Genomic DNA, 13159 nt, shown 5'->3' with positions numbered 1-13159 from the left:
GGAAGCAGAAGCCATTTAGAAAAAGAAAATGGTAAGTTGTATTTTATCAAATGAAAAAACTTTTGTTTTGTGAAAGACGCTATGAAGAGCATGGAAAACATAAGCTACAGATTGAGAAAAAATATTTTCAAACTATATATCCATTAAGAGTATTTATTTATTTATTTATTTATTTATTTATTTATTTATTTAAGACTAGGATTCACTCACTCTGTTGCCCAGGCTGGAGTATGTCACCATCACAGCTCACTGCAGCCTCAGCCTCCCAGATTCAAGCCTCAGCCTCACGAGTAGGTGGGACTACAAGCCCGCACCACCACGGCCAGCTAATTTTTGTATTTTTTGTACAGACAGGGTTTACCCCATGCTGCCCATGCTGATCTCCAACTCCTGAGCGCAGGCAATTGAACTCCTGACTGAGCTTCCCAAAGTGCAAGGATTACTAGCTTGAGCCACTGTGCCCAGCCCAATATTTAGAATATAAAAAGAACTCTCTAATTTCAGCAATGAAAAACAAAAACCAGCAAAAGACCTGAAAAGATATCAAAGAGCATATATGGCAAATAAACACAGGGAAAGATGTTCAACATTATCAGTCAATAAGGAAACAAATTAAAAGCACAATGAAATAACACTACACACCTACCAAAATGGCTAAAATAAAATATACTGACCAAAAAATGATGGTGAAGATATAGTGACAAGATCATGGCTATATTGCTGGTGAAAATGTAAAATGGTGCAGCCACTTTAGAAAACTGGCAGTTTGTTAAAAAGTTAACATGCAACTACCCTATGACCTTGCCATTGTACTCCTAGGCACGTATCACAGAGAAATGGATACTTTATGTTCACACAAAAACCTGGATGAGAGTGTCCAGAGCAGCTTTATTCATAAGAGCCCAAACTAGAAACAACTTACATGAACTTCCATGGATGAACAGTAAGATGATCCATGGATACTAGGGAACACTACTTAGCAATAACAAGAAACAAACTTCTCTTGATACACACAATTTGGATGAATCTTTTGATAGTTATGCTGAGCGGAAAAAGCCAGTCTTAAAAGATTAAGCGCTCTATGATCCATTTACAGAATATTCTTGAAATGACAAAATCATAAACATGGAGAACATATTAGTTATTGCCAGGAGTTATGGACAGGATGGTAGTGGGGAGGAATTAGTGGGTGTGACCTTTTAGGGCAACATGAGAAATCCTTGTGGTGCGGAAAATGTAATATTGTATACAAAATGTATATTGTATAATGTGTGACACAATGGTATTGCATCAATAAAGGAGCAGAATTGTAACCATTCTGAATCTTATCTGTGTCAGTATCAGCAGTGGTATTGCACTATAGTTTTCCTAGAGTATTTATTATAGGATGCTGAGGATACACAGGCTCTGTCTTGTTTCTTATAACTGCATGTGAATTTACAAGTATTTTAAAATTAAAAAATTAAAATGCAATGCCTCTTCTGCCTGGCTCTTTCTCTTGCCTCTCATTTATTTGGAAACTAACTTCTGTGTTGTAAGAATGTCAATCAATAACATGGACAGGCCATGTGTAGGTACTTGGGCTGATAGCCCTAGCTAAGTGCCCAGATAACAGCCAGTATCAAGCAGTAGACTCACGAATGAGCAGGCCTACAGATGATTCCAGCCACCTGCTTTCCTGAGAGCTCCCTTGAGCTAATGCTGTGTGGAGCAGAGACCAGCTGTCCTTGGAAGCCCTCCCCAAAGTGCAGATGTGTTTGAAAAATAAATGCTTGCTGCTGTTTTTAGCCACCAGTTTTAGGGTGGTTTATCACATTATAATAGGTAATTGAAAAAAGGGGGGGGGGGCTTTGTCTATGAACATTCCACAGAAAAAGAAGAGAAGTGGCTTTTTCACTGAACCTTTGTGTTAGACAATAATGACCTTTTTTGAAGTATCATCAAATTGTACCTTTGAACAGTTCAAAACTGGCTTCATAGTCTCAATTAGTGAGGTTTTATTATAGCCACCATATGTTCAAATTAAAAATTTGGAATATCATTTGGTTAAAGATTTTTATGCCACTTATGGGTACAGAAGGCAATTTGGGGAATATAGTTTGGATACTAAAATGAAATGTTGGCCGGGCACGGTGGCTCATGCCTGTAATCCCAGCACTTTGGGATGCCAAGGTGGGCTGATCACCTGAGTCCGGAGTTCGAGACCAGCCTGGCCAACATGGTGAAACACCATCTCTACTAAAAATACAAAAATTAGCCAGGCATGGTGGCAGGTGCCTGTAATCCCAGCTACTTGGGAGGCTGAGGCAGGAGAATCGCTTGAACCCAGAAGGCAGAGGTTACAGTGAGCTGAGATCGCGCCATTGCACTCCAGCCTGGGGGACAAGAGCAAGACTTGGTCTCAAAAACTCATACAAGTTAGTATGAGTTTATTTGGGTGCAAAAGAAAATTTGAACTACCTGCCTAGTTTTTTCATAATACGCATTTTCCATAAACTTTTGAAGACCCCTCTCGTGTGTGGATATGTGTATGTGTGTGTGTGTGTGTGTATTCACTTCCTCTTGCAAATGAATCAGACTACATACAAACCTTCTCACATGTCATAAGATATTTTTATTCTGCTGTAATACTCTGTTGTGCTTAACATGGAAGATACAAGAAGACCAGATACAAAATTAGGCTGGACATAGGCAGGTAGGCGTCAGTTTCCTTCGACCTTCCATTCGTCTTTCAAACAGTTCATCTAACATTTGCTAGTAGCCCTCTTATCTAGTTTAGAGTTTTTTTCACCTGGGAATTTCTGGCTTAGCTGGTCAGGTACTATATTTTCACTGGTTCTTCCAATATCCCCTTGAATCATTACTCTTCCCTTTTTGATTCATACTTACCAAGACTGTAAGAAAGTTTCCTGAGTTTTGATACTTTCCATTTTTATGACTACAAATAAAACTAGCCCAATAAATGTTTAAATTACTTTTTCTTCAGTTTGACTTTTGTTTCTTTTCCAGAAAATTCTACCACCATTTTCTCCCTTCCCTTCTTTCACACTGAGACACTTCTACATTGCCTGTTTTTGGGCCACCTCTGTGTCATATAGGACATGCTATGGAACAGGCATTTTCTTTTGAGTCAGCCCAACTAAATTTTGAATACCTGCTTCCCCTCTAACTAGATATGTAATCTAGGGCAAATAGTTTAAATTCCTTAAGTCCTGTCATTTGTAAAATGGTAATAATAATGGCCTATGATAGAATTAATTGAGGTATCCTTAGCTTGTTTTCTTTTTGTTCTAATTCTGAAACTCGACATTTTAATGAGTGGTGTTGTTTGGGTTGGATTAGGAACAGTCCCCAATTAAGGGAGAGGCTGACTAGGCATTTTGGAAGTCAAGCTGTGCAAGAAGACCAGAAAGAAAAAAGCTCAGAGGTCCCTTGAGCCTGGTGCCTTTAGAGGCCTGAAGAAGAACAGATCTCACACTTTTTCTCTTGCTTTGTATTTGGAACTCTGTTGGGAGAAAGATAAAGGTTAGAGGGATGGAAAATTCTAACAATTGGAGAAAGGACAGCTGTAAGGAGAGGGAGGGGGAAGCAACTCTTCTAAAACATAAAAGGGTCTTAGGATATTTATTTAAAAATTGATTATTTCAAAAGACTCACAATCCCATTCTCTAACACATAATCTATTTTTACTTTCCCACATCCTATATCTTGGATCTTGATAGACTCAATTCGTTGTTTTATGTGGTTTGCAATCTCAACAAAACAAAATTTGTGTTCTTTGACAAGGATAATGCATAATCCTGATTTCAATATTCCCTTTTAGTCAGAACCTACCTATTTAAAGTTATTTTCCATATTAACTATTGATGATCAAAATAAGTCTAGCTTGTGTTTGTCCTAGTGTTTCATAATTTTAGTTACAGAAACGATGCAGATAAAACTAATTTAACATGCGTCTTCCTGACTCTAGTACGTTGAATCTGGCCAGAAAAACCACATTTGCTCTCTACACTGGTAATAGAAATCCATCATTAGCCAAATTGCTGCATCCCTTTGGACTGGGTCTATTAGCAGAGGTTGGAGTGGCCATTGGCCGACACACGACACTTTAGGCCAGCAGGCGGCGGGTAAGCTCCAGGGCACTCGCCCGAGCAGCAGGGGGCGTGGCTTCTGCTTTCTTGACTGACAGCTAAGGATGCTGGAGCGGATGAGGTAATAGGAGCCAGGGCAAGGAAGGCGTGGGGGTGCGCGCGCGTGTGTGCGACTGTGAGTGTGCCAGTGCGTGCGCAAGCCCCGAGACAATGCGTGTCTTCAGTTCGCGCTGCGGACACTGATCATGCTCCATTAAGGGAAAAAAAAAAGAGAGAGAGAGAGAAAATTACATTTTGGGGAAGGAGGCTGCAAAGTTGCGGCTGGGCGACAGTAGTGGTCCCGGGTCCGTGTCATGGCGGGTCGCTTCTCTGCATCAGGGAACCAGGGAAATACACGCGGGCGCGGGTTTGCCTTAGCGCCCCGCTTGGGAGGGGCGGTTCATTCTGGAAGGGACTGAACAGAGCCACAAGGAGGGGGAGCTCTCCCCGCGGCGGCTACTGCAATTCGTGCGGTGAAGGGGTGGGGAGGGAAAGAGAAAGGGGAGGGGACCAGAGCGTGCCATTCCGAGCGCGGCAGTGCGGCGAGATCCCACCCCGGCGTCTGCAGAGCCCGAGGCGCAACTGGTGCGAGGGCTGGGTCCTCGCCTCCCCGTCAGCCCCAGCTCGCGGCCGCCGGGGCTCGGGCCGCGCGCCCGCGGAGTGGCTTTTGCAAGGCGGGGGCCTGTTTGCAGAGAGCTGGGCATTTGCATGAAGCGACTCGACCCCACGGAGCAGCGGCAGCAGCGGCGGACCCCGGCGGCGGCGGCGGCGGCGGCGCGCGGTCCCAGCCAGGTGGCCCCGGTGTCCCGGCCCCGGTGGATGCACGGCTGGGGAGGAGCCCATGGGCCGGAGCTGAGGCTGCCCGCGGAGGGGGGGCGCAGGGCAGGGGGCGCGGTCGAGGCCCGGAGGCGGCGGCGCAGGAGGAAGCGGAGGAGGTCGGGCGCTCGGGCCGCAGCCCCGGGCTCGCCATGCTCCTGGCCTCGGCGGTGGTGGTCTGGGAATGGCTGAACGAGCACGGCCGCTGGCGTCCCTACAGCCCGGCGGTGAGCCACCACATTGAGGCGGTGGTCCGCGCCGGCCCCCGCGCGGGGGGCAGCGTGGTGCTGGGCCAGGTGGACAGCCGTCTCGCGCCCTACATCATCGACCTGCAGTCCATGAACCAGTTCCGCCAAGACACGGGTAAGCCAGCCGCCCCTGCCCCTGCCCCGCTTGCTCCCACCTTCCCAACCTGCCAAGGTACCTCCCTCCCTGTGAACCCACCTTGGCCACCTAGTCGGCACCTCTGTGCAGTAGTGTCACCAAGAGGTAGTGGGAGACGATTCACTCCCCTGGATTCTCGCAGAATCCTCCCTCCCCTCTAAACGTCCATGCAAGTAGTATTGGTGTTCTGGTTTTGCAAACCCAGCTTCAACCTAGTCGGTAAGAATCCACTCCCCACCCCCTTTCATGCCACCCCCTCTTTTCAGCATTTGGTGGCCCTAAGTCTTTCCATGTAGAAATTCTAGGGTCTTCCCAGACTACAGGTAATTTCAGCCCTTCGCAAAGGCGTCCTGCCCTCATCCCGTGGCGGCCGGCACCTCGGCTGACCTCACCCTCTTTTGCCTCAGGCACGCTGGGGCTTGCCACACGTCCCCTCACCCCCGATCTCACTGCCTCTGCGTCTCCTGTGTGGGATGCCTCCCGGCAGCTGGGTCCTGGATGTGGGAACTAGGGGAGGAAGAAGGGATTCCCCGGAGGTTCTCGCTGCAGTCGGGTAAGGGAAGCGCCGGGCTCCCTGGGAGGAGAGACTGGGGCTGGGGTACCCTGGACGCCGTGGCATTGGCCGAATGCCTCTGCTACACACTACAAGCGCGGAAGCAACAGGCCGAGCAGATGGAGAGAGGAGGGGGAGGCTCGGGGCTTCGGAATGCATGGCAGGGAAGCCGCTCCCTTTGTCTGTGGAGGAGGAGGAGGCAGATTCCTAAGGAGAAACTGTCCCCAGGCTTCCTCTTAAAACCATAGCCCGTAAGGAACCCTTGGTCTCCCGGAGCGCCAAACTACTATCTTTTCATGAGAATCAAGTTGCCACTGTAGCCAGCACAAACCCGCTTCCCAGCTGACCTGCCTTTCCAGGTCAGAGCCAGGAAGGGAGCCTCCAGGATGGGGTCGTGGGGGGTGGGGAGTGAGGGTTCTGCCCGAGGGAGAGCAGAACTGCCCCTCTTTGCCCGGTCCTTGCTTAATCGATGACCTGGGACGAGTTTCTGTCTCCTTCAGTGACAGGTGGGGAGGGGGCCATTGTTTCTGGAATTCTGGCTCGGCTTTCCCAAGAGTGTAACGGAGGAGCCTGGAAAGGCCGGTGTGCTGGGGAGGAAGTAGAGAAGATGACTGGAGAGGCCCTCCCCAGTGAACAGCTGTTAGAGCAGAGTCTCTCCGCTTCCTTGGAAAGCCCCCACATCCTGTGTGCTAATTAGGATTGTCATGGGAAAGGGGTATCTTTCCACCCTCATGTCCCCATCTTTAGTCATAACTCCCAGCAACCCCTTTGCCAAGGACTCTGCAGACACTGACTGATTGAGGCGAGCTTTCTGGGGAGAGGATTCTGGAAGTGTTAGAATCTGGAGGGGCTTAAACGGTGTGTGGAGCTGAGGGAGACTGGGAGGAGGAGAGAAACGAGAGGAACGTGGGGAGATTGAGAAAGAGGATTAAGTGTGGCTGAGGTAGGGGGAGAGAACATCATTGTGCAACTTGGGTAAAGGTCGTGGAGGTGAGGGTGGAGGCGTCAGGAGGTGAGGATGGAGGGGGTGTGTGTTGGGGGGAGCTGAGCCATGGAGGTGGGACCAAGAGAGAGAGAGAGACCAGCAGTTAAAGCACCTAACAGGGGATTCCAGTCCTGAAAAAAAAAAAAAAAGCAGGTTTTAGCTTTTCTATTTCAGACTAAATCTCTGCAGCATTTGGAAAACCACCCTTGTGACAGAAAGGTCTCAGCCCCTTTCCCACATTTGGGAAGGGCACAGGTGGAATCTGTGTTTGGTGGGACTTAGGATAGGCAAAGTATCTACAAAGGTTCATGACCCTTTCTACAGAAGTGAAGTTGTAGAGAAAACTGGGTGGAAGGAAAGAAGCTACGATTCCCAGGTCTGATCACTGTTACCTGAGGACAGGTTGAGTACTGCCTGGTGATGAGCAATTTAGTCAGAGGATGGCGCTCCCTGGACTTTAAACTTCAGGCAGAGAACTTGCTCAGAATCATTTTAAAGGCTGCTCCAGGGTGTGTTTATCACCAGACTGCTGTGGTTTCATCCACTCATTGCGAGAGTCAGTCAGCCGTCCTGAGTACCTCTCTCCTGTGCGCCAGGCCCTGTGCTGGGTGCTCAGACACTGGGCTGAATTCCCAGAAAGGCTGGGTCTGTCAGGGCACTTGTCAAAGAAGAATAAAAGAATCTCTGGGTTTCTGAGCTCTGAGCCTCCTCCTCTCCCTTCTCCACCAACACACACATAGTTTCTCTCAATCTCATTGATGAGGCCATGACAGGGTAGGAACTTTAAACCAGTGGCTCCCAGGCAACCTCGGCCAAGCCCTTGCAATGTTTAATTAAATTACCCACCATCCTTAAGCCATAATTCAAAGCTGGGAACCAGAAACATCCCCACAAACAAAAGAGAGCTGGAAGTCCCCTGCCCAGAGGCGATTCCTCTCCTTTTTTGTTGCCTCCTCTATGGGGACATTTCCTGACATGAGAGCTTTGTCTTTTTAGAAGTTGCTTGCTCTGCTGCTGAGAGAGTCCTCAGGCTCTCCACTTGCCTGGGCTCCTGACCTCATCTAGCCTGTCTCCAGGGAGATGGCTGGGAGATTGCAGACACCCGTCTGCCCGCCTCTGTTTGCCCTGGGCCCTTCTCCTTCCCCAGACCACCTAGGGGTCTGTTCTTATTTGCATTCTATGCCAGTCTCCTCTAGGCATTTTGGGTTAGAGAATCTGGAAGAAGGGAAGAGATGGGGTGAGATAGATGGGACTGGCTCTTGGCCATTTCCAAAAGCCTCGGTGAGGCCTTCTCCACCTGCCATCATTTACCTTGACTGGGTTGCCCTTTTTCTGTTGTAGGGCAGTGACTGAAGAACTTTACTTCAGCATCACTTCCCCCTGTACCTTTCAACACGCCTGATCCTACCAACTCCAGGGTTTCAGTAGCAGGATGAGGAAGACCCAGGCTGAGAGTGGGGAGAAACAACTGTGGCTCTCATTCCAGGCTCACTGCTTACTCCGCGCCCCTGAGCAAGTCTCTAAATGGTCAGGCCTCATTTTTTTTTTCTTTTTTTAGAATGAAGAGCAGCATTAAGATTTCTTTTTCCCTCTTTTTCTTTCCTCCCATCATGCACATCAACAGGTGAATGGGTTGGTCCCTGTGCCAGTGATGATACTGCTAAGCACAGGGTGAAGGAGAGTTATTTCCAGCTCAGAGTTTCCTGTGCAAGTGTTGCCTTCTTTATGTCTTTTAAAGTGGTAAGAAGTGTCAGATGGAGAGAAAGAGGTTGGGTTGAATTAAATGATTTGACAGAAACTGAGTTTTAGCCACCCCCCCCCCCAACACCCCCTACCCTATGTTAGCATAGAAGTGGAGGAGGCAGGCATCCTGATGACCACATGGTAGTTACAATGGTTTAATCCTTACAACAATCTTATGAAGAACCTATTATTATCCCCATTTTGTAAGTAAGGAAACAAATTGAAAGGATTAAGCTGCTCAGGGGTTTACAACTAGTCAATGGCAGGGCTGAGATTCTGAATTAGGTGCCCTATGTCCTATTTCTTCATTCAGTGAATAGTTATGGAGCAACTGTTTAGCGCAGGCACTGTTCCAGACACGTGGGATATAGCAATAATAGCGCATCCAAATGTTTCTTTGTCCTCGTGGAAAATTCTGGTGGGCGTAGGGGATGCTGGTAAGAGTGGCCTGAGACTTCTTGGACATAGTGCATGCCCTGTGGGCAGTGAGTCACTTACATGGATGTGTGTAACATGTCCCAGAGACCTCAGTGCATGCCTGGAAGGCATTGCCTTCCACTTCCCAGAAGCCGAAAGATTTTGGGTGCTTTGTAACGCAGGTGGAAAATCAGTAAAAAACTGACTTTCTCTCTCCTTCTTCATCCTTAGTTTATGAACATCCTCAGTCCCTATCCTACTGGAGCCCTTTTCCTTGCATTACTTCACAGATTATCTGGTTTATAGTCCTGATTCTAGAAAAGCTGAGAACTAGCACATCCAAAATAAGGTGGTCTCTGAAAAATAATCAGAGAATAAAATCCCACCATGTCTGTTGTCTCAACACTTTGGTTCTGAGGTCTGCATGTTATCTCTGACTCTCCTCTAGGATTGAATTGAACTCAACAACTTTCCCTCCAAAACCAGCTCTTCCTCTTGACATCCCTCTGACACCATTTTACCACTTTCCCATGGTCCAAGCCCAGGATTCTTTGACTCATTCTGTCATTTAGAATCTCATTTGGGCACCTAATAGGTACAGGCACATAGGCCCTGTAGCCCAGCAGCTGAAATTTGAGTGTACCTGTGCACCACCCAAGTTGGCCATTCACATGCAGATTCCCATACCCAGGCCTGGGAGATGCTGGCCTGTAGGTCTCAAGGGCATTGCTGATTCCATTCGTACCCCTGGAGATTCTGATGGAGGCAATCCTCAAACCTCACTTGGAAAGCATTTAGCTACTGATGATCAAGTCTTACCCATTTTTTTCTCTGTAAGGTCTCTCCAGTTTGTCACCTTCGTTTCATTTTCTATGCCAACACCTTTCTACTCACCTGGAGCTAATGGACAGAATGGCTCTGGTCTGGCCCCTCTTTTCTTAACAAACTTTACTGGCTCTTCATTGATTGCAAATTAAGGCTTTCCATACCCTCTCTGGCTCTTACATATCTTTCCAGGATTGTCTTCTTCTATGCCTTATATTTCCCTCCAATCTGCCAAACAGAGGCCACCTCTATCCTCAGGCATTCGTTTAGAGTTCTCTGACACTTCACTCCACAACTAGCCTTGAGGTCCCTTCTTCTGAAACACTGTCCTTTGCCATTTTTACCTGTCAAAATTATTTTTGTTATACGAGCCCATGCCATTTGTTATTCATTTCTTAAAATGTTCTCCACAGCTTGAAATGCTTTCCAGACTATCTTTACTTCATTCATTGAATCAGTATTTTGGGGTGTCGAGGACATGCAGGCACAGAGAATACCACTATGAGCACACGCCTTGATGCCCACTCTCATGGGATTGGGAGTCTGGAGGACTCTCTGTGAGGGGGACAGATGTTCATCAAATTAGACACATAAATACATATGTAACTGCACGTTGAGATGAGTGCTATTAAATTTTTTAAAAGGAGTGAGAATTTGACCTGGCCAGGACTGCCTAGGGGACTTCCTTGAAGAAATAAGCTCTTCCTGTAGGAAGAGCTACGGAAAAGATGCCAGAGAGTTTTGGGGAGGAACCAGCATTGTGAAGAGGCCCAGAATCAGAGAAGCCTAGCAATGAGGAGAGATTGAAGGCCAGTGTAGCTGAGATATGTGCAGAGTTAGGCTATGAGGGGGCCATGTATGTTGGTGGGTGGGGGGATTTAGAGTTCAACCTAATGGGAAGTCATGGAAGGGATTTATGCAGGGAGGGGACGTGGTCGATTTTCCTGCCAACATGCATTTTGTTGGCATTCTCCTTGTGATACGTTCTGCCTCATAAATAGTCATTCACACACTTGTCTTCCAACCCTGTTTTAGACTGAAAGCTACTTGAGGAATGCTTGAATCTGCATTCCCCATAGCAGTTAATGAGTACTCAGTGATATGTGATAAATGATTAAATATTAAAGTAGCCAGAAATCTTCAATCAGTCTCAGCAGTTTGTGGAGCCCTTGCAACTGCCAGACACTGCATTAGGCACTAAGAATGCAAAGAGCTCCACAGTGGCGTTCCTGCCCCCGCTTAAGGCAGGCTGGTATGAAAAGTGTTGATGAAACATTGGTGCACATCAGCATAGTCAAACTACACAGCTCAGGCTTCCTGAGGGTGGAGCCTGGGCTGGGAGAACATTTTAAGAAATGGTTGGAGAATGGCTTAAGACCTGAATGGTAAGGAGAATTTCAATAGGTAAAAATGACAAAGGAGGCCATTTCAGTAGAAGGGACCTAGCGAATTGTGGGGAAGGGAGTCAGAGAACTCTGGGGGAATGCACGAGGTTAAAAGGGGCCTCTGTCAGGCAGGAATAGAAGAAAGCACAGAGACTGAGGAAAACAAACCTAGAAAGACCTGTATTATAGGTCCATGGCGTAGTTTCCAGAAGTTCTGGGACAACTTTCAGGCATCTCCAGGATTGATAACGGTATTGTGTTAAAAAAAAAAAAAAAAAAAAAAGTATTTTAGGCACATCTGTGAGGGGATTAATTGCACCGTCCCTGCCACCCTGGAGAGAATATCAAATAGTGCCATTTAAACTCTCTAAACTTAAATTCCTCATTTGTGAAAGGTATTTCTAGGATTGCTATGAAATTTACATGGGATATGTGAGGTGCTTTGTAAGTAATAAAGATTGTGCAAATACCAATTTGAGAGCAGCAGAACGCAGCCAAATGACTAGGCAGATAGGGGCAGGTCTCCAGTGAAACCCTACCTTCAAGCCAAAAACAGCCTGAAGGCTGAAAGACTGGACTGCTGGTCCAGGATGAAACCCGCAACCCAGTGTGAGAACTTCTGTTCCTGTTTCCCTACCCTTTCCCAATTGATTCTTTCTGAATAATGCCTTTTAACCCATCAAATGTTGCCTTTTCCAGTACTACCTACAGCCTGCTCCTGCCCTATTCTGAGCATATAAAAGCCCTGGACTCAGCCACATTGCAGGGACTTTCCCAATTTTGGGTAGGGGGACCATCCCTGGGTCCCCTCTCTGCTGAAAGCTGTTTCATCGCTCAATAAAACTCCCCACCTTGCTCACTCTTCGATTGTCAGCATATCCTCATTCTTCTTGGGTATGGGACAAGAACTTAGGAACTGGTGTGCAGCCAAACTTGGCCCAGGTGGTCAGAGTGAGCAGGGCATCTCCTGCCATCTCCTGCAGCAGACTGTGTGGCGGAGTGAGGCCTAGGCAGGGTGTTGCCAGCCAGAGGTCCCTGGCTTGCAAAGTGACTGAGAAGAAAATCCTGTGTCAGTTATATAGAAACTTTCTCTCTCTTTCTTACACCCCCCTACCGCCCTACACACACACACACACACACACATACACATACAGACACACACCCTGAGCTAAACCTTCCCCATGGCTTCTCCATCCTGCTTAGACATATAATAGAAAATAAATTACAATAATAATCACAAACTTTCACTGAGCTCTTGCCATGGTGACAGGTGCTATTTTTGAGTTTTATATTCATTTCTTCATTTAATCCTCAAATCCACCCTTTGAAGTCGCTACCGGGGGACTCAAACAGATGAGGAAACTGAGGCTTAATCACACAGCTGGAAGGGACAAAACCACTCCTGTTGGCTCCAAAGCCCATACTCTTTGCCCCGAGCAAGCTGGGCACTTAGGAAGGAAATGGAGACAAACCAGAGAACTATCGCCTCCCCCTCCCCTGCTCCCCCATCCAGATACCCCAACGGTCCCCAGCAGAGGCCCTGGTGATGAATAGGGGATTGTTCTGCTTCTCCCTTGTGCCTCTGAATGTTGATGTTTGGGTCATTAAGGGGCTTGGAGTTGGGGTGGGGGACGGGTTATGACCCTGGCAAAGGCCTGAATAGCCATTGTTTCTTTTCTTCCCTCCTTGAATGGGATTCTGTCCCCAGTCTTGGTATATCCCTCTAGGCTGCAGGAGGGGTGGGTCAGAGGCTGGTGAAGGGAGCCTTTTCTCACCACTTTGATGGATAGAGCTTAAGCTGACAGATGCAGAGATTCCAGCATCCCAGGAGCCCTCCCCAACCTCCCCACCCTACCCTGAGCCAGGCATCTTTAGCCTTAATGTTGATACCATGAAATGAGCCCTGGTTGAGAATGGGTCA

General features: G+C 47.5%; 1 protein-coding gene across 3 annotated transcripts in view; it reads left to right on the top strand.

Annotated features, from left to right (window-relative positions):
• Window positions 1-5082: 5082 nt before the first annotated feature.
• DTX4 (deltex E3 ubiquitin ligase 4) overlaps window positions 5083-13159 on the top strand; it is a 35480-nt gene continuing 27403 nt past the window's right edge. For all 3 annotated transcript variants that reach the window (XM_023215526.3, XM_023215524.3, XM_023215525.3), the window contains exon 1: window positions 5083-5309. In XM_023215526.3, the coding sequence (XP_023071294.2) occupies window positions 5099-5309 (211 nt within the window). In that variant the 5' untranslated portion in view covers window positions 5083-5098. The remainder of the gene's footprint in view (window positions 5310-13159) is intronic.

The sequence above is a fragment of the Piliocolobus tephrosceles genome, chromosome 13, assembly GCF_002776525.5.
Source record: "Piliocolobus tephrosceles isolate RC106 chromosome 13, ASM277652v3, whole genome shotgun sequence".
In the NCBI taxonomy this organism is placed as follows: Eukaryota; Metazoa; Chordata; class Mammalia; order Primates; family Cercopithecidae; genus Piliocolobus; species Piliocolobus tephrosceles.
The sequence above is the reverse complement of the archived record's forward strand: the minus strand, read 5'-3'. Positions and strand labels throughout refer to the sequence as shown.